Here is a 24491-nt window from a genome sequence, read left to right as displayed (position 1 = left end):
TCCAGTGCTGTTGGCCACTTGGATGAGATGGCAGAAGGTGACACTATGTTCACTGCAGGGCTGATTTCTTGCGAAATGTCCTGTGTGGCAGCAGACTTTGAGTTGTATGTTACACTGCCCTCTACCTACGTGCAAAGCTGCAGTGCAGCTGAGGAACATTGTGACAATTACAGTGTGTATTAGGCCTTAAGATTTAGGCTGCTCTTCAGAATTTATCCGACAGAATGTAAAAATGTAACTTCAGAGAAACTTTCTGTAAGGTGTTAATAACTTTCCTTGAAATGAATCTTAGTCAATGTGGACAGAGGATCTGTGCTAATGAAGTGTTTAGAACACAAATTCCTTGTGATAATAAATACTCCAGACTAAGATATGCAGGATGCTCACCCTATCTAGTTTAAAAAAAGCTTAGACAATTATGTGGTGATTTCATGTTGCAATGGACAGACAGCGAAACTTACAAGTAATGGGGGAGAGGAGGAAAAAGGCAATAAACTTCACCTTAAGCAGAAATGGCTGATCAGACCATACTGGACCTCTGCCTTGTAAGAACAGTGACAAAAGCTCTTATAACTAACTCAAAAGCAGTAAAACTTCAGGTGCTACTAAAACCCTCCAACATTCTTTAACTTTGGTTGAGACCAGTAGATACATCACGGCTCCTCTCACAAGAGATGGTCAAGAAGTCAGACCAAGCTTGATGTTTATATTAGAAAGCCTTCCTATTACACAATTATTTTTACTGAAAAATTACAATGAGAGTTCCTTTACTATCACTTCAAGTTAATTTGGGTTCTGTAAATAATGAAAATTAATTACCAGTAACCAGTCCCATCTGTAGTCAACTTTTATGACAGCTATAAACCAATAAAAATGCAGGCATCACACAGTCACTGTGGTGTTGTAAGACAGAGCAGCAAGCCGTGCCTGTAGTCAGAGTAGTGGGGATGCTTTAGGGAAATGCAGGTTGTTGAATCTCTGTTCCATACTACAGGGAACTTATGTGCAGTGTCCATACGCTATCTAGTGGCTCTCTCGATTATGACATTGCTCCTGAATTACTCTTCTTTCATCTGTGAATTGCAGGATTAAAAAATACTTTAGACAAAACTGGAATTTGTGAGTCTGTAACCATTCCCTAATGAATCTAAGACATTTTGAGGTCATAAGTGATTAATGAAGAAAACCAAAAAGGTCATAAAGCTTGTGTGAATGTGCAGGCAAAACTCTTGATGGGGGCGGCTTCTAGGGAGTCAGTCCTGTCATCAACAGAAGTATGACAAGCACTAGTCAAGCTGCTAAGATATTTCTCTTTTCTGTACAGACTTTGTTCTAGACTTGTTACTAAAAAACCCAGTCAGTTTAGGAGTACTTCAAGAAAAAGTTTATGTATCTTCTTTAGTTGCTAGATTATGCAATATTTTGTGAGGTAAAAGCAGATAATCCAAACATTTTAAACTGAGCACATAGTAGACAGTAATGCAAGGCTAGATGTGTTCTCTCCAATGGGGAATGCTAATCTTTATCCCTTGAGATCATGGACTAGGAAGACATGAAGATTACATACAACAGCATTCTCCTGATCTTCTGTTTCTGCCAGGGATGTGATTGATCTTCAGCAAAACAAATAGCCCTTCTGTTTTGTTATTTACCTGTGAAATGGAGATTGAATTGTTTTATGGAAGCTAGAACTGCTTTATAGATGAGTACTACTGTTGTAAAGGCCCTATTTTCTGTATCTTATATATATGGAACAGAAAATATTGTATTTATATATGGCCTGTGCCAGCACATTTAGGGGTCTTATCTGAGCTACAACTAGCATGCAAATCAGTTATATTTGAAAAAAAAAAGAAGTCTGATTCACCATCACTCTCAGCAATTTTGCACTTTTCTACTTAATAACTGAGAAAGCTCCCTAGACAGCTCTTAAAACACTTATCTTTAATTGTATAATTACATGTGTGTATTTGTTTTAGGAGGCTGAGTAAAGACATGACAATGCAGGTTTCAGCTTGGGTAACTTTTCTTGAACTGTTCTTTATATGAAAGCAGAAATTTTATTTTGTTCTTCACGCATATCAAAGGTGCCAATTTTGTTTTTGCCTTTCAGTAAATATTTTTTCTATTTATACTTCTGAACCCTTAAAACAAATTTCAAATAGCTGGCAAATAATGTTCATATTACCAGCATTTATGATTTCCAATATGAAGCTTCTATGGTGTATGTCTTTTGCCACATACAATAATAGCAGTTAATAAAATATGCACATGAATACAACAGAAGTACACCAATGGATTTACAGGTCGTTGCATGTGATGAGAAAACTGCGTTTAAGAGTCATGCCCTTTCACCTCAAATAAACCCAAAACTCAGAGCCTTAAGTATTGTGCTAATTTTGGCTGGCAAAGAATTCATTTGCTTCACAGTGGCTATATGGAGTTGTGTTTTGGATTTGTGCTGAAAATAGAGTTGGTAACACTGGGATTTTTCATTATTGCTGAGCAGAGCTTACACAGTCTTTTTTTCTGCCTCTCATCCCACCACCCCAATGAATGGTGAACAAGGAGCTGAGAGAGGAGAGAGCCAGGATAGCTGTCCCCAGATGACCAAAGGGATATTCCTGAGCATATGGTGTCATGCTCAGCATATAAAGCTAAGGGGGATGAAGAAAGAGAAGGGGGGGGTCTTCCCAAGCAATCATTACAGGCGATGGAGCCTTGCTCTCCTGACAATTACCTGCTCATGGACAGGGGTGAAGGAATTCCCTATTTTGCTTTGCTTGCACTCAGGGCTTTTGCTTTAAACCATCATCATTTCAACCCCCTAATTTTCTCACTTTTGCCCTTCTGACTCTCTCCGCCATCTGACCAGGGGGAGTGAGCAGCTCTGTGGTCCTTTGCTGCCAGCTGGGGTTAAACCACAAGAGCAATAAGCATATAAGAGTTGACAGGGCTACAGGCAACCTGCTTTAAGTGCTCAAGCTGAGCAGCTTAACCTCTTCTGCCCTCGTAGCCACCAGCATTTCCTACACTTTTTTCCAATTTAACATTCGCTCCAGATCATTCAGAGCCTCAGAAGAGATTTAAAAAAAAAACCAAACAAAAAACCCCCTAACTGAAACGGAAAGAATTTTCTTTTAAGATGACTGTGAGTAAGAGACAAATTTAAAAACAGATCAACAAATGAGGTACATTTCTTACTAGCACTTCCAGCCTTGTGTATCCTATCAGCCTGCACAAACCCCAGCCTAATTTTGTTGCTTGTACAACCAGCACAAACCTGGCCACAAAGGTTTCAAAATAAATAATTAGTACAAGAAAAAAAAATCCAACACTCAGGCTTCATTGCACAAACATTTAAAGAGAGGAAATAATTTCTTTTACAAATGTGTTTCTCTTGTATAAGAATAATTTTGTATAGAAAATAGCTCTTTATACATTTTACAGAAATAGGCTAACATTTAGATTCTTTATTAATGAAAAATCATTGAATGCAATTTAAGATTTCAGTTATGTTTCAGTCACCAAACATCAATAACACAGCAATACATCACAGCTCTAATATTCTTAAACTGCTTGACTTATCAAATATTGAGTCAAGACAGTGAAAACATTCCTAGAGCCATGATAATTTGAAAACACTCAAGTAGCTTGAAACTGTTGAATTATGAAATACTTCCTGAAAGTAATACCATAATTTAAGTGTCAAGGAATATGAACTTAAACCTTAACAAGGCAGCATTACTTGCTCACTCCTGCTGGCTAATACTGTAAAACCCAAAATTAACAAAAGCTTCAATATTAAAACTGGTTTACTGTTAATGTGACCTTCAGCCCTGAAGGATAGGATGCTATCCAGAAGCTGGACAAGCTTGAGAAGTGGGCCCACAGGAATCTCATGAGGTGTAACAAGACCAAGTACAAGTTGCTGCACCTGGATGGAGCAACCCTGCTATCAACACAGGCTGGGGAATGATCAAGAGCAGCCCTGGGGAGCAGGACTTGGGGGTGCTGCTGGGTGAGAGGCTGGACATGAGCTGGAAATGTGCACTCACAGCCCAGAAAGCCAAACATGTCCTGGGCTGCAGCCAAAGCAGCGTGGGCAGCAGGGCCAGGGAGGGGATTCTGCCCCTCTGCTCTGCTGAGACCCCACCTGGAACCTGCATCCAGCTCTGGGGGCCCAGCACAGGAGAGACATGGACCTGTTGGACAGAGCCCAGAGCAGGAGCACAGAGATGCTCAGAGGGCTGGAGCACCTCTGCTGTGAGGAAAGGCTGAGAGAATTGGAATTGTTAAGCCTGGAAAAGGCTTTGGGGTGACTTAATTGCAGCCATCCAGTACCTGAAGGGAGCCTATAAAAAAGATGGAATGAGACTCTTTACAAGAGTATGTAGTGGCAGAGGCTAGGTTTAGATTAGATGTTAGGAAGAATTTCTTTACTGTATGGGTGGAAAAGCACTGGAACAGGCTGCACAGAGAAGTTGTAGATGCCCTAACCCTGCAGAGGGAACACCGGAGCAACGTGGTCTAGTGGAAAAGTGTCCCTGACCATGGCAGGGCTGTTGGAACTGAATGATCTGTAACGTCCCTTCCAACCGAGGCCATTCTGTGATTCAAAACCAGATAGCAGACGCTATTCTAGTAAATGTTATACAGCATTAACACAACATGTAATAAAAACACTTCAATTTTCTTAAAAAAACATGGAAGGTAGATAAAAAAAAATGCAGTAAATTAAGATAGAAAAAGTAAATTTGTAGAGGACAAAAAATTGAAAACTACATGTATATATGTTATATGTAATGGTATGCTAGGAAGTACATATATTTAAAAATACTCAATTTATTCAAAGGCTGTTTAAGTTCATATGGTGTCATGTGGAACTCAAACATAACCCACACTCAAATGCTTTCCCTCTACAACTGCTGTTTCAAGCACCTGTACTTATCTACAGATTTTCTTGTAAATTAGAGAGAAGGTAAAGGCATTTCCCCTTGGAATATAACTATGTGCAGTAATCATTTCTTGCTTTCTAGGTATAATTTTAAATAGAAGATGTAAGCAAATAAGAACTATAAACCCAATGACTGAAAAGCTGAAATTTAGATGCTAATGACTCTATTTAGTATTCATACAGAGCTACTTGGGAGTTTGCCATTGTACCCTGTGCAAGTACTGCTGGCACTTCCATGCTTCACGACTCAAATGTGTATTATGTTTAGTCAAACATGGCTCTCACTCCAAGTTAGCAAAATTCTTGACACATACAACTTTCAAATAAATTTAGGTGGAACTGGTACACCTCTACTTCTCACAGCACAGAGGTTGATACAAGACAGTAATGAATCACATTATACTGGTTCACATTTTCATGTGGTTAGAAGGAGAAACAGACCCTTATTCCAGTGATTTTGCAAATTCTGCATAGTCAATGTATCCGTCATTGTTCTTGTCATCATCTCTCAAGACATCATCTATTAGACTAATCAGCTCCTCTTCCTTCATTGCTTGGGTATGTTCACCACCCTCCTACAAAAACAAAACCACAGTGAACAGTTTAGCAGTCTTTCTCATCTAGTGGCACGTGTGACAGATTACTGACAAGTAATTCTTAACAAAGCTGTTCATGTTTGGTGCCTAATTTGGTAAGTTTTATGTAATCATATATAACAATGTAAGCAAATTTCATCAGATGGAAGCTTTGAAGTCAAAGTTCTTTGGATTCAGAACAAGCAATCTGCAGTCAGCATCCTTGGTTGGAAGTTCCAAAAGCTGAATACCACAATGTATAATGATGGACAATATCTAATAAATGTATTCTTAATTAGGATCTTGATGTATAGACACTGTAGTTTCTCTACACTACAGAAATACCTTACAGTAACACAGAAGTGAGAAAATTCAGCACTGTAGCTTAATGTCAGTAAAATTCTTAGTAACACCCCTTATGGGAACACAACGAAGTGCCTTTGCACAAGAAACATCCAGTCATATTCTGTTCTTGGCTCACTATTTTTTGCCACAGGTTATTAGCAGGAAGTTATGCTATTCTGAATTGTAACTTGCAGAAGGTCAATATGAGATAATGTGTTTCTATTGTGTTCCTAATGACTGGAAAGAGAAATTGAGTTTAGGAAGAGACAGACCATAGCAGGTTCTTCTAATACAAATTATGTGCAACAAGTTTTTTATAGTTTGTGTATACACAGCAGTAACAGTCTGAAGCTGAAAAGAGTGTTGTATCATGATATTTCTACAAATTCTCATGCCTCATTTTGGATGATTTCCCTTTCTCCCATCCCTGCCTGCCAAAGTAAGCCCTCTGGAAAATGATTTTCACTCTGGAGCCCTTCCTGATTCTAGAGTTTAAACTAAAATGGAAACTTCTAAAAACAGCAATGTGACATGAAAAGCAGTGATAATGTACATTTATAAATTCAACCAGAACTATCAAGAGAAAAGTAGTCTCATTTTCAAGAAAAACTGTAACTGCACTGAGGATGTGTTGCAACTGCTCTGCTGCTTTTAGAGTTAGAACCATTTCCAAACACATATGCCCTTACAAAACTACACCAACCTCTTTGTGGACATGTGAGATAGCAGTAGCAAGTTCTAACCCATCTAGCAAATTATTGCCATCATAATCATGCATTTTGAAGTAATGGAGCTGCAACTCTTGTGGAGACATCTCAGATTCTGGTTTCTCGATAACACCTTCCAGGTGTTCCATGATGTGTCTAAGAAAAACAAAACCCACAACATTTCCATCAGTTAATATATAATGCTCTGTTTACAGCAAATTTAGTCTTTGATCAAAAATTGTACATCTAAAAGCACCCTGGACAACTAAAAGCTACAGTTTGATATCAAGATAAAGGGGACACAGGTTGTTTGTTAGAGGGGCTGTAGAGGCCTCTAATACCTTAGATAACTATTTCTATTTCTTCTGGCCTACTTAACAGGCTATCAAAACAACTGAAGCAGAGCCCAAAATCTCTTTTTGGCTGTCTTCCAAAGCACAGGAACTGGAGGACGATCTTTCCCAGTCAAGCATGAAGTGTTCTAGGGAGTTTTATTTGCTGCTAGAGCTGTTCTGCATTTATGAAGAAACAAATGAGAAAATAAACTCTACCTGTTAGAAATATGATTTTGTCTAAAGTATGCTGATATGGGTAAGCAGGATTTCTGTAAGAAATATTTTATAGCATAAGTTGGGCTAAAGGCTCCAGAGAGAGCCTTTCTAGGTCTCATATCTCTACAAATTTATCAAGAAAGCATGTTTCATATCTGGCTTTAGCTAATTGTACAACATTCTGAGAAAACAGGGTGCTCTAGGCTTAAGTTCAACTCACATAACACTTTAGAGATAAGAAAATAATTAAGAAGTAAAGTTTACAGTTTTAGAACACGGAACACATACTCTTTATCTTGTACCAAATTCTTATCAAGGCGAATATTTGGATGTTGACTCTCTCCTACGTGTTCCTCAGCTAGGGCAGAGATGAAGAATGCAGCCATAGCAAAGCAGAATAGCAAACGTGTTCTAAACATCCTTTGGGCCATTGTGATCTCCTACAAAAAGGAAAACATACCCCCCCAAAAAAACAGATGAAAAATGTGATCTACTTTCAGCAGATTTAGACAGTGCTAAACAAGTTTCAGAATAGAACTTGTTGCATTGGAAACTCTTGGCAAGCAGAGAACCAGAGAGTTCCAATTTGGAGTTTTTATGAGGGTCCCTATTTTACTAAATTATGCAGTAGTTTTCCGATAGTTTTTCCTTTTTTTTTTTTTCCTTATAGCTATTTGCACACCTTAGCCATGCTTGGGTTTTCATACACCTTCCAGGCAAACAAGCAACCATGCCCTCTGCCTCAGGCAGACCTGCCCCACAGCTACGGGAGCAAAGGTCGCTTACGGCATAGAAGCGGCTCCATCTAATGAGTAGCTCTGTTAAGACGATTCCCTAAGGGGCGCACAGCTGGGAAGCCGCCATGCAGCCGGGCAGGTGACAGGGCGCAGAGCTTCAGAGGGGCTCTCTCTGCCGAGGGCAGCCAAGGCGCGGGCTGGCGGCTTCCGCTCCTGTTCTTCTCCCGGTCCCAGCTGGAGCTACCCCCGGTTGCACCGGCACGGCGCTGGCCACCCGCCAGGCTCCCACTCCCGGCTGTATCCCCGAGAAAGCGGCCCCGCAGCGGGATGCGGCTGGGCCTGCCGCACCCCGCCCAGGCCCAGCACCCTCGCTCCGGCAGCGGCTCTCGGGGCGGGCGGAGAGGCCCCGCCGCCGCCAGACTACGTACCCTCGGGCGGGTCTCCGCCGTGCCGCGGGCTCCGGGCCGGGCGCGGGCTGGACACCATTCCCGGGACACCATCCCGGGATCACCCCTGACCCGGCGCTGCCCCGCCCCCTCCGCCGCCCATTGGCCGCTCCTCTCGGCCCCGCCCCACCCCGCCTCGCGGGTGACGTCACCGCTCCGGAGCTCCACGTGGAGCCCTCGCGGCGGCGCAGGTGCGGTGAGGCCGCGCCCACCGTGGGGCGTGGGCGGGGCGGGGCCGGGCGCGCCCGCCCAGGTGGGTGATAAGCCGATCGTGAGCCAGCAGCGTGTCCTGCGGTGCATTGGGAAGAGCATTGCCAGCAGGTGATCCTGCCTCTCTACTCAGCCCTGGTGAGGCCGCATCTGGAGGCTGTATCCAGTTCTGGGCTCCTCAGTACAAGAGAGATGAGAACCTCCTGAGTGGGTCCAGTGGTGTGTAACAATGATGATTTAGGGACTGGAACATCTCCCTTACCAGGAAAGGCTGAGGGAGTTTGGCCTGTTCAGCCTCAAGAAGAGACAACTGAGAAGGGAGCTCATCAATATATACAAGTTTATATATATCTATATATATAGTGTACACAAGGCGGGGGGGGGAGGTGCCAAGAGGATTAAGCCAGGCTCCACTCAGTGATGCTGAGCAAAAGGGCAAGAAGCAATAGGCAGAAACTAATGCACAGAAAATTCTACCTGAACATGACCAAGAAAAAATTTGCTGTGTGGGTGACTGAGCACAGAAGCAGATTGGCCAGAGACATTGTGAAGTCTTCATCAATGAAGATATTCAGAAACTACCTGGACACAATCCTGTGCCACGTGCTCTAGGATCACCCTGCTTGAGCAGGGGAGCTTGGACCAGATGACCACTTGCAACCTGGCCCATTCTGCGTGCTGTGAGGTCTTGACAACCCCGGCCTTTGATGCAGAGAGCTCCTTCCCAGAGGACGCATTGGACGGATCGCACTGGTGATACCCTGGGCAAAACCTAGAAGGACTGCAATGGCGGAGCTGGTGGCACTGAGTGCCAGCACGTGTCCCACTCCTAGGGCAGCCCCCGGCTGCCCCGGCTCTGGGTGCTGCCCTCCAGCCCCATCCATGAAGGACCGTCATGGTTCCTGCCCTGCTGCTCGAGTGGGAACTGCTGTACCCTCTCCCCAGTGCCCGCTGCTGACCGTGCTCTGTGCTTCCCCTCACGCCACGGGTCCCGCTGTTTCCATACTCGACCCTACACAGCACAGCTTCGGGCTCTCGAGGTCACAGCCCTCGAACAAACCTCGGCCCGGGGAGGCTTTTGGCCCGTTCGTCACGCACCGCCCGAGTGTCTCGTGCGGAAGCGGCTGCTGGAGGGGGGCCGGTGGCCGTGGGGATGAACCGGCGGAGAGCTCTGGGCTTCCAGTGACTTCTGAGGGCGCCGGTGGGGGAAAGGCACTCCCAGCCAGTCTCGCCCAGGAAGGGAACGAAGAGCCACACCCGCGGTGCCGGGACAGCGGCCGCTGGTACAGGACGTGGCTCCGTGCCCGAGTGTCAGGCGAGAGGCGTCAGGGAGTGGCGGCCATGGCGGATGCGCTGTCCCCGACCGCAGCCCTCGGGCAGGACGTCCCGGTCGCCCCCGCTACCCGGCACCTGGCGGATCCACAGCCCCGGCCGCTGAGCTTGGGAGGCGCCGCCGGGGACTCCCCGCGGGTCGGGGCGGGGCGGGTCTCTCCCGGCGCTAAGATGGCGGCCAAGGCCTCGCACTCGCACGTGAAGCTGGAGGCGGAGATCGAGCGGTGCCGGGCGGAGGGGCACTGGGGGCGGCTCCGCCACCTCGCACAGCAGCTGCTGCCGCCGCGGCCCCCGCGCAAGGCGAAGGCGGCGAGGGGCGCGCAGGACGCGGGTAAGTGGCGGCGGGGGGCGGGGGGGGCGGCCGCCGGTACCGACCCGCCCGGGCGGGGGGCGGCGGCGGCGGTGCCGGCTGCTCGCTCCCTGCCGCCGCCCGGTCTCGGCAGCCCCGCGCCGGTGGGCTGGCGTGGGCGGGGGCTGCGGCCGCCCCGGCTTGCGGGGCGTCGTTTGCCGTCCCGTGCCTGCGTCCCGGCTCCGCAGCGCTCGGGAAGGAGGGATGCCTGGGAGAGGCGGCGGGAGCTGGGAAAGCGGCGCTGGGGAAGATCACGCTGCGCTTCCTTTTCGTGTCAGCGCTGCCGAGCCCGCTGGGCAGCGAGGGGCGGCTGCCGAGCGCTCGGGATGCCGCCCCCGCCGCGGTCAGCACCGGGGCGCAGGTAGCGGCTGCTCGGTTCCGAGTCCGCCCTGGCTGCCGCCGGCCCGTTTGGGCTCCGGCCGGGCCGCCCCCGTTTGGAAAGGTCTCTTCAGCTTCGCGATACGTGCCATGCTGCTTCCCTATTGCCCCCTGCTTAGCGCTGTTCTTGGGTGGGTGCCCTTGTGTTACTTCTGTCCGTTTCCGAGGGGCACTGCTTTACTTAAAGGCTTTCACGTGTAAAACAGGCTTCGTAAATAGCAAGTATATTAGTATGTTTTTAAGCCTGTTACAACACACTGATTTGCTGCCTTTTTTTTTTTTAATGAAATCTTTTGTAACGTGGGAGGCAGCATAACTCAGTCTGAGGTCAGCAAGTAAGTTGTGAACAGGACCTGATCCTACCCGCGGTAGTGGTACAAAGGTTTCTGCCACTGAAGTCAGAAGAGCTACTTCTGGCTATAAACCCCCTTTTTTAGGGGATTGTAACCAGAATATGGCCCTAGCGTTGAAGCTTTTTGGGGTGCCTTAAAATTCAAAGTGGGAACCATGATGGGGGAGATGCTGGTAGTTTAATACATGTTTATTTTTGAGGTTTTCCTAGTGTTTACGTGGTGCAGATTGAATCCTGTGCTGAGAATCATATGGCCAACCTTTGAACTTTAGTCAGGTTTCAGCTGTGTTTTCCCAGGTGCAGAGATCACCATGAACTTTGGGGGCATTAGTAGTTGAAGAGTTCACAGTAGTTTCTTCCCTTGTAATTAAGAGGTATAACAACAGTATGATTGCTGTCAAAACATGATTTGTTAATTTGCTGCCATGTCATCATAACTTGCTAGTTACGAAAGAGTAATGCTTTGTTACTGCTACAGAACTTCTTTCAGCAGGTTTTGTGCTTCTAGAAATGATTGTGTGTTTGGATGGGATTTAACAGTAGTATTGGCATTGTGGGGTTGTGTATATTTATTTCTTAATAATCTATGATCTTATCTAATTCCCTAAGTTTGATTAAGAGATTAATGGCTACCTGAAAGCACTTTAGTGTGTAGAAATGATTGCATGCAAGTTTGGGGGGAAATATACTTGAACACTTACACTTCCCATTTTATGTACCTGTACTTTGTTTAGTTGTAGACCTGCAAACGAGCAGGAAGAGCTATGGTTATAATTTGATATGTAGCTGAACACTTAGGCCACAACAACAACAAAGTCTATACCACCACACAGTTATTATATGCTGTATAAGGGGAAAGTGGGCATAAGGTGTCTCCTGGACTGAAAATACAAAAATAGATACACTACTGTGTTCCACTCATTCTCAAATTTCAGAGTTTGAAACATGGAATATATATGAAATGTAGGGCTGGGCATTTTGGTATTCAAAGATTTCCTTACCTGGCTTGACCCACTAGTCTGCTGATTTAAGTAATGTTGTTATGAATGAAGGAACTGCAGAAATGGGTCTGTTGTGTAAGAACTCTGAGTACTCTGGCAGATTAAACTTCTTTTTTCAGCATGATTGCCATATTGTATGATGCTTCATGCTGTATCTATTGCTGCTACCTGTGTTTGAGTGTCTCTTCTGTAGAGCTGTGAACAGGGATGGATTTTAATGTGGAAAGAGTTTTACATGGCATATTAATTACAGCAAAGGATCAGTCCTTTGGTGTCTTTAATAGTAGATGTGTAGAATCTGTATAATTTATCTTTTAGGTTTTTTTTCTGTATACTTTCAGGAAAATTGTTAACGTTTTTGATGCAGTTACTGCTATGACTTCTCTGTAGTCTAAAGCATTCATATCATGCTAGTACCTTTTGTAAATAAAAAGCATCCTCTGAAATGTTTGCAAACTTTGTTCTTACACTTTTGAAAGTGAGTTTTGTGATGAAAATTCTTGATTGTTATATTAGTGACAATGTAAGAAGGAATGATGCTGCCAAAATTAAAAGATTAAGGAGGAAAAATCTTCAAGTTACAACAAAGTGTTGTTTCGTTTTCCCATACGAAACATACTGTTTCCACTAGATAAAAGTTATTGGAACTTTTTTTTCCCTATGGGTTCTTCCTTATCCCCGCATTTGAGTTTGTCTGTCTCAAAGATGTGTTGTTTTGTTTTTGTAACTCTGTTTATCATCAGTATGGCAATAAGCAATGTTTCTTGTTGGTTGGTGTGTGCTTTCAGAGGACCATGGGAGTTTGCTGCTTGCAGAGGCTCTGCTGGAGGAATGTTTGAAGGAAAATTTTGCCAAACTGAAGGACTCCATTCCACTGTCAGAGAAGAGTGAGCCCAGACTGAGTGAAGCTAAACAGTATCTGACCAATATCTTAAGCAGAGGGAAACTAAGAGTAAGTGGGCTCCATCATCGTAATTCCTGCCAACTGGATGCTTCTTTCCTATGATGATTAGTCTGATACAAGGTGTGGGTGTTGCCTGCTCATGTCCATGGATATACAGTGCTGTATTGTAGGTGATACTAAGAGACTGGTAATTCTCCTAGGCAGGGCTTTATGTTGTGAGACTTGCTTTTTCATATGCAGAGAAATTATGTGCTACAAGGACATATCCTGTTTATTTTTTTTAATTGGAAAGAAGCCTGATAAATACTTAGAATTGCTCTCGGGTGGTGGGGTGTGGACACATATGGGTGCTGTCAACCAAGCGCAGTGGAGTGACCTCCTGCTGCTCCAGATCTGAGGGAATTTTGCACAACTGGTAGCTCCTGATTGGAGAAAAATGTGCCACAAGCTGCTGTCAGGAAGTTAGGGTTGTGTTGGGAGGACTGCAGCCTTGCACTGCCTTTGGTGTCTATTAGAGAAGCAATGCTTTTACTCTGTTTTGTGATCTGGGTGTGTGGCCAGTAGCTGTTTGTTGACTTCGTTGCAGAGCTTCAGGAGGGTTTTAATACTCTGCTTTGATGGCTGCTGCTGCATTGGTGTCCTTTGACACACAGTTGCATAACTGTGTTTAGATGTAAATGAATTACAACAGTCTGCTCTAGACTCCTATTACTTTTGGTCCTGAAATTGCCAGGCTAGTTTAGTTAGGTTGGAAATGTATATTATACTTTCACCATGTTAATTTCCAGTAAGTAAGATCAGCCTATTTAGAGCATAAAATGGAGAGAGTAAGGAAGGGGTGGGGGGGGATCTGTCCAACCCTGTTTATAGTTTAACCCCATTAACAGTTAGAACTACTGAATTCTTCTAGTTTCCTGTGTTTAGTTAGGCTGCATGAATTAGCATTACTGTTTCTTAGCTAATGGTGTCTTAGCTACTGATGCAGAATTAGCCCTGTGTTGATTGCATATATTAGAAAAATGGATATGAAGGCTTAGGAACCTTTTCATGTTTTCCAGAGAGTCTGAACAGGTGTGTTTTACTGAGGTTCTGTTACATTTGTTTTCAATCCTTAAACAAAATGAATCTTAGAGATAGCAGGTGTGCCTTCTGTTTTTTCACTGTTGTATGAAAATTCTTTGACAACTAAAGAAAATTTGAGACTTTTCTCACTCTTTAATTAAATATACAGAGGAGAGGGGAGCACTTGTCTAAAAAGTGATGTTTACTGTCTAGTTTAAACGCAGGGGTTTTTCTTTGTGTGTGTAGGTAATTCTGACAGTGCCAGCATTTTATGTGCTCTTACTGGCTGATGAATCGATAGAGCAGGTCAGCTGAGACCAAAGAGTTGGCTTACAAACTCTATTTCAAAACTGAGCTCCAAAGTGGTTGCCTGACCTTCATTGGCTACTGTTCTCATGAGGTTAGCCTTTGCAGTTGTGAGAGGAAAGCATTCTGAACCTGCCTAATTTGCTGTGGAGCACTTCATTCTTCCTGTCTGGTATTTCACCCTGTGAACACTTTTTCCTCTCTCTTCTCCATTTCAGCCGAAGTATATGACAGAAGCTATGCTGATCCTAGGAAAGCTTCATTATGTGGAGGGATGCTACAGAGATGCCATCAGCATGTATGCAAAAGCAGGAATTGATGACCTTTCAACCAAAGAGGAACCTTTGTACATGCTGCGTTTGATAACTGAAGCCTTTGTTATTAAAGGTAAAGGACAATATATGTATATTTGAAATATGCTGGTTTTAGGTTGAAGCTATTTCTCCAAATGGTTTGGCTGGAGCAGGATTAGGGCAAAGATGTATGCTGTAGAAGATCCTACATGGTATGGTCTGTGTAGTTTCAAACTTGAAGGCATTATGGAGTCTTAGTCCATGGTTTTTAAACTTGGCTGGCTTGTAAAGAAAATCTTGAAATTGGAAATCTTGTGGTAACTCTTGGCTGTAAGTCAGCGACATGCTTGAGCTTGTGTGTCCATTTTGGGAAAATCTAAATCAAGAATCAATCTCTTGGCTGAATTGGGACCTATGCTTTGGGTTAGAAAGAGTTCATCTACTTGTACATTTCAGTGATTTTTGTGAATTAAACAACAGCGTTTCCAAGTTTTAAACTTTGGACTAACAGAATATGTGCTTTCAAAGCAGGTAGTATATTTTTGCAATGCATGTCACACAGTATCAGATCTTATGTACAAACAGGAATCTCTCCTCCCCTTGTAACTCTCTAGACATTGCACTGTTTGAGAGATTCTAATTAAAACTACCTCTGTGGGTAGTGAAATTGCCTTTCTGTTTTGAGTGGGGGAGAGACCCTTGTCAGTTTTTGACTTGGGGGGAGAAAAAGATCAGTAATCTTCTCCTTCATTTGCTTTCGGTTCCTTTATAAATGTTGCTCAAGTACTGCTACCTATCTACTGCTTTCTACTCTTTTCAGCATGTCCACCAGCTAATTAGGTGAATGAGAGCTCTGATGATCAGATACCTTCAACTGGTATGTAAAAGAGTGAAACCAAATCAACCCAAAATACTGTTTGACTGGGCTGCTAGTATTACTGATAATAATTTGAGTCGTTCTGCTTTTTTTGAAACCCTGTTTGTGCTGCTTTGCTTGCTTTGATTTTTGTTTCCTGTGGTACTGATCAAATCTGCTTCATTAATGAGCTTTTGTGGAGCAGAACTAATTTACTCGTGCCTCACGCTGACACTTGCATGGCGCAGAGGAGCAGGTAGTTGCCAGTGCATTCTCAGCAGTGTATTTGAGAGAAACTCCTGGTGCACCCCGGAGTCTGAAGGAGATGCACTGTCCTTATTGGGAACCAGATATGACCTTTGGTGAGGTGTGAGTGTAATGATAATGTGTGTGTGGAAACTGATGGACTAGCCCTGTTGTTATAAGACCCTTTATATTGTGTTGACTACTAATTTACATATGGAGATGTTGAAGGCGTTTGCCTCAGAGTGTCAGGTGATGTTTTTGGTTTCTTTCCCCATGTGGTTTAACATGGAATGTAAATACTGTTTTGCCCTATAAACCATATGGAGTCTCTGCTGTTGCAGAGAAACCTCTGTGCTGTTATGGTTCTGCAGTCTTTATACTCCACGATGATTATATTTTCATATTAGCTAAGGTATCAAGAGTGTAGTAAATCACTCAGTGTTCTACCAAAGTTGCTGGCAGAAAGAAGTTCAGCAGAGTGGAGCTTGTCCAGCTGAGTTTGGAGAGGGCACTCGCTGCTAGGATCGCTGTTCTCCCTCCTGCCGTGTTCCCTCAGCCACTCTTATGTTAGCACTTTGTGCAGGTAGCTTTGGCAATGGCAGTGTAGATTTAAATTTTCATTTTAAAACATGTGTCCAGGCTGCTTCTGCAGGGCAAGTAACAATATGTAGTTCAATTATTTAAAATTCATTGATACTTTGTGCCATAGATTTTTCTCATTTCCCCTTTTTAATTTGGTATCTCTCCAGAAATTATGTTCACTCATACTATATTACTGCCTTTGGTTGAACTATTGGTTGTTTATGCAGTCTGAAGCCTTCTTTAAAGATGCTCTTGAATGTTGCTTGTAGTAAAATTTTTGCAGGGGCCGTTTAGGCAAATATCCAGAAAAGCTGCAGTCCTGTCTATTTCAAGGTAGAAGTTGTGTTCCCCCGTCAATTTCTTGTTCACATTTTCAGAAGTGGGAGAAAGCCATTGGTTTAATAGAAAATCCCTGTTTATCCAGCATTAGTTAAGAGCAGCAGAACTTTGTATCACCTCATAGTGTGAAATTGAAACTGCCTCAATTTTGTGTAGGTAATAGTGCTGAGTAATGCCTGTATGCAGAATGGCAGCATAGGTTCTCAAGCACTCAGGATTAGGCTGGAAAGGTCATGGAACAAAGAACAGTCAGATAAAAAGCTTATTTTTTTAATGTTGACACCTATCCTTTTAATGTTGGAAATTAACAAAAACGTAACAAGAAACATGGGATATGTGGGAGGAGTTGCACAGATAAAAACCAGTTGTAGAAATCCAGCAAAACCAAGTTTCGTTCCTTAGAGCGCCTTTTAACCTCTGCAACACTGAAGGTGGATGTTGAACTACATCTCTGGAGGTCCACAGCATGTAGTGGGTTCATGTAAGAGGCAGTATGGATTTGTACCCTTATGTTTGGGTTGAAGAAGTTGAGCAGGGAAAAAATTCTTGCTTGTCTTCTCACTGAACTTCCACACAAGATGATTTTCAAGAAGTAAACTTTGAAGTTCTTTATCAATATGAGGGCTTGTGCAATTGACAAGTCACAGGAGAAATGGCAGAGAGCAAGATTCTCCATTGTCTCATCTGACTGCTGCTTCCTGTTCTGTTTCTAAATCCCTGCATTGTGAGGAGACAAGTTTTGTGGGTGCTGTGAGTGGAGCTCTGATGATTGATTGATTTTTCATTATGACTAATTTTAACCTCTCTGGTTAGTTAATAGGTGGTTGGTTTGTACTTGTCTCCTTCCTCCCCATCCTCCATGAAGTCAATCCCTCCTTAAAATTTTACTTCTGCTCAGTTCATATTACTGCTGGTAATCTCTGGTGCAAGCAGCTCTGTGTTGCATAAAAAAGTGAGTAAGCAAACTTTGCTTCTAATTCATTTGGGATATACTGTGGCTTTGTTACCTGGTGGTGTCCATTTGAAACAGCAAGCAGGAAAGACTTCAGAACAAACTGTGTAGCTGTTAGAGCCCATTGGTTTCCCTCTGTTTGTGCTTGCTGCAGAAACTGTGCAGATATCTCTGTTTGAAAGGAGCAAATCTTCCTGGTACTGGGTTAGGCTACTATCTAACCCTTACAAAGCATTGTGTAGCTCTAGCCAGGGCTTCAGCATACCTGAGCTCCAAAAACTGTGATGTGGCAATGTTTGCTGTACTGCTGCGAGAGGACGAGAGCTGCTTTAACTGAGGCAGGCTGTTGCCAGCCTGGGTGGTGGGGAGTCAGGCAGGGCTCCCTGTTGTGTTGTGTTGTGTGGGTCCTGTCTTTGTAATGACTGAGAGGGGCTTTAGCTTGTGGTCAGGGACGTGTCAGAGCTGCTGCAGTTAGCCCTGTGCTGAGGGCTCCCTGTGTCTGTCAGGCCAGGCACTGGACTTCTTCCACCTGGAGTGGGGTAGCCTGGAGATAGCTACCGGTCTATATTTGTGCAGCAATGCCAGAGGATTGCACATGGTATCTAGTTTCTAAATGGATTTCTAGGGAGTTAAAGCTTTAAAAGTCCCACTGCCTGCTTTTCTCCTTTTCTCCCAGTCCATCTGTAATTTTTGTAATTTAGTCATTTTTGTGTTATTATTGGCCATTTGGCAGCTCAGGGTGGGTTTAATTTGTGCAGCTTCACTCTGAGCTCTCTGTAGAGTCAGAAGTTGGCTGTTCTGGGGTGATTCATCACCTCTTCAAATGGCATCTGACACAGTTGATGTGAATGGTGGTGTACATAGAGCCTCTTCTCTGGTGACTGTGAGAGAAGACTGCAGACTAAATTGAGATTTATTGCTTGTAATTTTGTTTCTAAGTGGTTTTGTACTTTAGTTTCTAGGGTTTTTTTAACTTTAGAAAAGACATCCATTTTATCAAAAGGCTGCAATGTGAGCTTGGTCTTTTTAGATCTTCGGAAAGGTGTGGAAGGGAACAAGGTGATAATGTGCCTGTAAGAAGCCTTGGTCATAGTCTCCATTTTATTGTAACAAATCCAACCACAAGTCATATCTACGAGGAAATCAGACTGTGTTAGTGGTTCAGAGCTATATATATTTTATTCTTGGACACATTTTAGTCATCTAAACATGCTTAAGATCTGTGGTGTGACACATTTGAAAAAACAAAGATAAGATCTTGAAACAAACAGTGCTGGATTGAGCCACTGATCTTTAGAGCTCTGCTAAGATCTGAGTGATATTTTTCAAAGTAAAACCTTGAAGCTACCACATAGGGGTTTTTCCTGAGTTTAATAATGATAAACAGACTGGAACCTGCTTCCAGCGTCCTGAGTTCATCACATCTTGTTTTGGATTATTTTGTTTTTATTCGGTCTCAGGACAAATTACTGAGCTTATGTGTGTTCCTGTTTCTCTTGTGGTTGTACCTTCTAAAAATTCAGTGGTAATGAGGTCTGTATACTTTGAACTATATTGTTCTGCTTTCTGCCCATGTGAAATTATTGTCTTGGGTTTCCAATACTGGAAGTGGTTGTTTGGAGATTTTGGTGGTGTTCTGAAAGGAGAATGGTGATATCACACAGAGATAAACAGAAAACCTGACCTTTTACTTAGCAGGTTTGAAAACTATTTGCTTGGTTTTAATCATGGTTTTAAATTGACCAAGTGAAGCCTCAAAATTTGAATGAACTGTTTTAAACTTAGTGAGTCTTCTCTTAATTACTTTCTTATTTTGTTGGCTTGTAGTACTGTTAAAAACAATAAGTTTGCCTACAGTAAATGCAAGCTTGGTATTAAAAGTTGTTCATTCTAGCTAATCAGAGGATGTATCACAGACTTGTTTATATGCTTAATTGGAGTCTTTAATTTTGACATTTGCTTGTGTGTCATCCATTTTTCTAGTATGGTTTTCTACATGATGAATAAATTCCTAGGTGAGATTTGTATTGAGTTGCTAATTTTCAGTTTGAAAATGAGAATAAAATGTAGAGTTAAAGATAGCCTGACTGCAAAGCTATGTTCTGATAAATCTACTTTTCCCTCCTCTCTAAAGAATTTGATTAAGATTTTTAGTTTACTAAATGAATTTATTTAACTCAGTGTTTCTGATAAGCTGATAAATTTCTTGTCATATGTACGTTTTTAAAAATTCATAGGTCAAAATGGGAAAAATAAGCTTTCCTGTTTGGTTTTATTTCATTCATTGTTGGTTTATTGAACTAAATAATATAGAGAATTGAAAGGAGGAAGGTAAGGTTTGTGGGTTTGGGTTTTTTTTTATTTTGTTGGTTTGTTTTTGTTTGGTTGGTTTTTTGTTTTGGTTGTTTTTTTTGGTGCTCTTCATGACAGAATATCTGTTTTAAATGTCAGAATAACAGAATATTGTACTGTTTCCAGTACTTCATCAAACTCTTATTTCAGATCCTAAGCTACTAACTTTTCTAGATCAGTTCTTTATGAAATGCTACCAATCCCATGGTGCAAAGATTTATTCCACTCAAGTAACATTAATGGGTTATTGTGTGTTATTGTCTTAACTTATGCAGCCTTACTTTAGAGTTTTCTGTTAGCTTCTCTGGAATGAGATTTTTGTCCACTTAGTTTTTGGTAAGTGAGATCATAGTGTCAAAACTGTGGCGGGTTCTGGAATAGAGACTGTGTGAAGTACCAGTAGTTGGAACAATTTCAAGTGTGGATCGAATTTAGAAACATCATATAGTTTTGTAGGGTCATAATTTAATTCATAAGCTTATTTTGGAGGTGAGTTTACACTTCTAACTTCTTTTTTGCCAGAAGCATTTTTAATTCAGGTAATGTTTTATAAACCTCTCAATGGTCAGTACATGTACTTTTTGAATCTGTCCCTCATTTCAGAGGGCATAGCACTTTTCAGGATGTCTTCTTTTTGCAGGCAGTGTTTGGAATACTGTTCCACTTCTTGTATGACAAAAACCCCCTCCCAGTGGTTGTATGTACTCTTGTGCTTGAGATTTTTACTACAGAATAAGTTTTAAGAGCTTTTGAAGTTCCTTAAGAAAAATTTCCTGTAATACCTGAGATGGTGTGTGTGTATGTCTTACTATGTAGGAAAATACCTTGTCTAGCCCACTGAGACAAGTGCAGAAAATGGATTAATGGAAGGTTGAAGACATTTTTTCCATGTTCAACTAAGTTGTTTGCTTTATATTTTCTCTAGGTACTAATGGAGAAAAGTAAAAGCATATTGCAATTGCCCATGTCAAGATAAAGATGTTCCATTTCTGTATTGTTGTTTAGGAGCCACATGGCTACAAGGGAAGTACTCAAATCTGCGAGTGGTAAAAGCAGAGGGAACTCAGATCTTCGCCTCCTTGCAGCACAGCTGGCCCCACCCTCCCCAGAAGCTGAGTTTTCATCCTGCCTGCATTGCTGTTCCTGTCTGACCTGAGGGCAGTGTGCTATGATGTGCATTTAGCAGAAATGAGCAGCAGGTTGTAAGGTACAGGGGAAAAAATCCTGAGCCTGAATTTCCTCTCTGTTTCTCTCCATTAACTTCGGTGTCAAGTATCGTGCTGCTTAGGCACTGGTGACATTATGGCATGTGTGCCATAGGCTTTTACTTGAAAGTCTAAATCTTCTATACTTTAATAATCCCATTTAAACCAGAAGGGTTGTTACCTTAATGTGTTCTGACTTCCCAGGGATCCCAATTCACTACTGCCTGGAACCTGCCTGCCCTGGAAGTGATGATGCTGACTGAGGCACTTGAGTTTACTGAAGTGCTGGGAAGGGTATCTAGAACCTTCCTAAAGACAGCATCACTGCTTTTCATTGGCTTTAGGAAAGCTTGTTGATCACAGAGCCAGCATTATACTGGGCACAAAGTTGAGATGAGAAGAGCATAGGTTTGGGTGATAGTTCAAGGGAAAGTTACCTAAAACCTTGATTTCACTTTTTTCATACACAGATGTAGCTTTTCAGTGATAATGGGCTTCATGAGGATGATGAACACTTGCCAGCATGAAACTGTTAACCTACATGCTGCTTCTAAGATGATATATTTGCTTGCAGTTCTCTCTATTACTTAACTGCTGTTTCTTCTATTACCAGCTCCTTGGTGAGGTTACTGTTGTCAGTAATTTCAGCTGCTGATGTGACTAAGTAGAACTTAGTGGGACACAGTAGAGACGTAGAATTTGTGTTGGGTTTTTTGTTTTGGGATGGGTTTTTCGTTTGGTTTTTTTGTGTGTGTGTGTGGGGGGGTTGTATGTGTTGTCTTGTTTTTTGGGTTTTTTTTAAAGGGTCTGGCAGGGGCAAGGCACGAATTCCTTTGTTGAAGTCCTCTCATGACTACAGAAGGTTGAGATTTGTCTCTCTGAGAACTGAGATCTGTGGGAGATGGGTTCCTTTAAACAGAACCTAAATAATAAAATTAGTTTCTTTGCCTGGCCATTAGAAAAATTGAGTCGCAGCCAAAACGATGTATGATACAACAGGACATTAAAATTAAAATATGACATTTTATTGGCAGAACTTGTTTTCACTTTTGCTTGGCAAAAATGCATCTTTTAAATGTTAATCCACATCAGAGGGAAAGAGAGAGACTTTTTTCTATACCTGGTGTGCACTTCAGAGTGCTGGTTTTCACAATTCTGACAGCAGGACAGGAAGCTTGCTGTTAATTCATGCTGGCATCAGAGTAGCTGTCTGATGGGCAAAAGCCCCACTTTGTAGATGTTGATGTCTTGATAAAAGGACCTGGTATTAGTATGTTTTATTTGGGGTTTCAGAAAACCATTTTTAAAGAGTCTGGAGTTGCCCTTATATTGTGACAATGGCTCTGAACCTATTGCATGTTGGTGAACTATGTGCCTTTGTGCCACTGCTTTCCTGCTTGGGTGTGAAAGAGTTACCAAGCCCAGCCTTGGTGTTCTTGATGCACTTAGACTTTTCTAAGCCTTTGATGCACAAAGGCTTTTCCTTTGTGCTCCATGGGCTTTTCTCTGCTGTTGGATCCAATGGTTTACCATTCTAGAGTTAGTTTGCACTTCTAGCACGGTAGGCTATGCACAAATGCAGTATGGGTGTTACTTTAGACTTTCAAGGAGTTAGATGCAGGCCACTAAATGCAGATTACTGAAATTTGGGAAGCGGAAAGAGGGAATAACTTCTGCTTCCTTTTGTTGATCTGACTTGGTTTCTGCAATGGTAAAGTTTAGTTATTCTGCTCCCCTCCCCACGCACAGATGAAGATGGTGATTGCACACATGCATAAAACCTTTTTCACCTTCTGCGCTGTGACTTGGTTCTCTAAAGCTGTGGGATTAGCAGCATCAGGAAGTGGAAGAGTATTTGCCCATGCTTTTCTGGGGAAATGGAAACAGTGTTTGTAGGGTTAAATGAAGCAACATGCTACACTTACTTTCATTAGAAGAGGATGAACACAAAGGTACTCGCAGATGGCCGAAGCTAGAGGTAGCTTTTAGACGGCTGTGTTGTGTTGTGTAGCATGGTATGTGTCCAGTGGCTATAGGAAAATTTCCATGTGGTGGTTTGCCCTGGAGTAAGCTTCAAATGCCTCTGACTGTCTTTCAAGTGACCAGGCTACAAGCCTGTTAGTCCTTGCAGGCCCTGTCCATTCTGGTAACTTTAAGTAAACTTGTGTTGAGTGCTTGATACAAATCAGCATAGTAAAATATGAATTACCCTTCCTTTCTCTCACTTCTGCACATAGAAACATTTAGGTTGGAAAAGACCTGTAAGATCATGAACTGCAACCGTTAACCCAGCACTTCCAAATCCAGTAATAAACCATGTCCCTAAGCACTACATCTACACATCTTTGAAATACCTCCAGAGATGGTGACTCCTGAGCAGCCTGTTCCAGTGCCTGACTGCTCTTTCAGCGAATAAATTTTTCCTGATAGCCAGTTGAGACCTGTTGTGGCACACCTTGAGGCCATTTTCGTTTGTCCTGTTAATTGGTATGTACTTGTAGAAGAGACTGACCCCCACCTTGCTATACCCTCCTTTCAGGTAATTGTAGAGAGAGAATTTTCTCCAGGCTAAGCACCCCCAGCTCCCTCAGCTGCTCCTCATAGCGCTTGTACTCCAGACCTTTCACCTGCTCTGTTGCCCTTCTCTGGACATGCTCCAGCACCTCAGGGTCTTTCTTGTAGTGAGGTGCCAAAGAAATTGAAAACAGGATTCTAGGGCTACTCTGATTCAGACTCGAAGAGAACTTTCTTGCTGGTGATGCTGCTTAACTGTAGTGCAGATGAACTCAAGCTGAATAAATTCCAGTACTTGGTCATCAGTACCATCTCCTCTCCCTTGTGCTCCTTCAACTTAGCATTTTTTCTGTTCTGCTTCTTCCTGTTGTGGTTAGACCAGGGACAAAGAGTAATTTCTGCAGTATGCCATGACAATTTATAGATGTGGATGGTGTTGACGAAGTCTTCAGATGTGAGGCTGTAAGAGATTGCTGATCACCCCTGTGTTTGCTCTGCCTCAGAGCATTGCTCCAGTAGATGTATCTTGATATCACAGAATGAGGGTGGCCTCTTATACCAGGACAATCAATATGTTATAGCAGTGATCCCCAAAGTGATGCATGTGCCCCAGGGGTTGAGCAAGGTGATCTACTGTGCTGCAGAAGAAAAGTACTATAACTTATATTTATTTTTTTCTTAAAAAAATCCACCAGCAAAAAAAAAAAGCACCTCACATTGAAATAAATCTTTAGTATTTTATTGAAAGTAGTTCTCTGACTTCCCTCTGCGTGTCAGAGGGTCTTGTGTCATGTAGAGCCTACAAAAATGTTATGCAAAACAGGATGTTTCACACTGTAGAAGGGCATCCTCACTAGTTCATTTACTTTCATATAGAAGGGCATCCTCACTAGTTTATTCACTTTCATATACTGAGGCTCACTTGTGCCTACTTCAGTGG

At 42.7% G+C, this 24491-nt stretch overlaps 2 protein-coding genes across 6 annotated transcripts in view; one reads left to right on the top strand and one right to left on the bottom strand.

The window, feature by feature from the left end:
- Positions 1-1418: 1418 nt before the first annotated feature.
- On the bottom strand, positions 1419-8408 carry MCFD2 (multiple coagulation factor deficiency 2, ER cargo receptor complex subunit). 3 transcript variants are annotated; one of them, XM_084202174.1, is made up of 5 exons: positions 8301-8408; positions 7424-7575; positions 6581-6740; positions 5399-5532; positions 1419-1652 (listed from the first exon to the last, which is right to left on the bottom strand). In XM_084202174.1, the coding sequence occupies exons 1-4, from the start codon at positions 8370-8372 to the stop codon at positions 5401-5403; spliced, it is 516 nt and encodes a 171-aa protein (XP_084058300.1). In that variant the 5' UTR covers positions 8373-8408; the 3' UTR covers positions 1419-1652; positions 5399-5400. The 3 variants fall into 3 exon arrangements, with proteins under 3 accessions (XP_084058300.1, XP_084058301.1, XP_084058299.1); XM_084202173.1 differs by lacking the exon at positions 1419-1652 and having other exon boundaries at positions 2938-5532; XM_084202175.1 differs by lacking the exons at positions 1419-1652; positions 7424-7575 and having other exon boundaries at positions 2936-5532; positions 8301-8387.
- A 1549-nt stretch (positions 8409-9957) lies between these two features.
- The window catches only part of TTC7A (tetratricopeptide repeat domain 7A), a 167910-nt gene continuing 153376 nt past the window's right edge, over positions 9958-24491 (top strand). Inside the window, exons 1-3 of one of the 3 annotated variants that reach the window (XM_084201685.1) lie at positions 9958-10191; positions 12729-12892; positions 14431-14599. In XM_084201685.1, the coding sequence (XP_084057811.1) occupies positions 10032-10191; positions 12729-12892; positions 14431-14599 (493 nt within the window). In that variant the 5' untranslated portion in view covers positions 9958-10031. Of the gene's footprint in view, positions 10192-12728; positions 12893-14430; positions 14600-15325; positions 15383-24491 lie in introns of those variants that run through there. The other 2 variants (XM_084201687.1, XM_084201686.1) reach the window with 2 other exon arrangements.

The sequence above is a fragment of the Fringilla coelebs genome, assembly GCF_963513975.1.
Source record: "Fringilla coelebs genome assembly, chromosome: 3".
NCBI classification, from domain to species: Eukaryota; Metazoa; Chordata; class Aves; order Passeriformes; family Fringillidae; genus Fringilla; species Fringilla coelebs.
The sequence above is the reverse complement of the archived record's forward strand: the minus strand, read 5'-3'. Positions and strand labels throughout refer to the sequence as shown.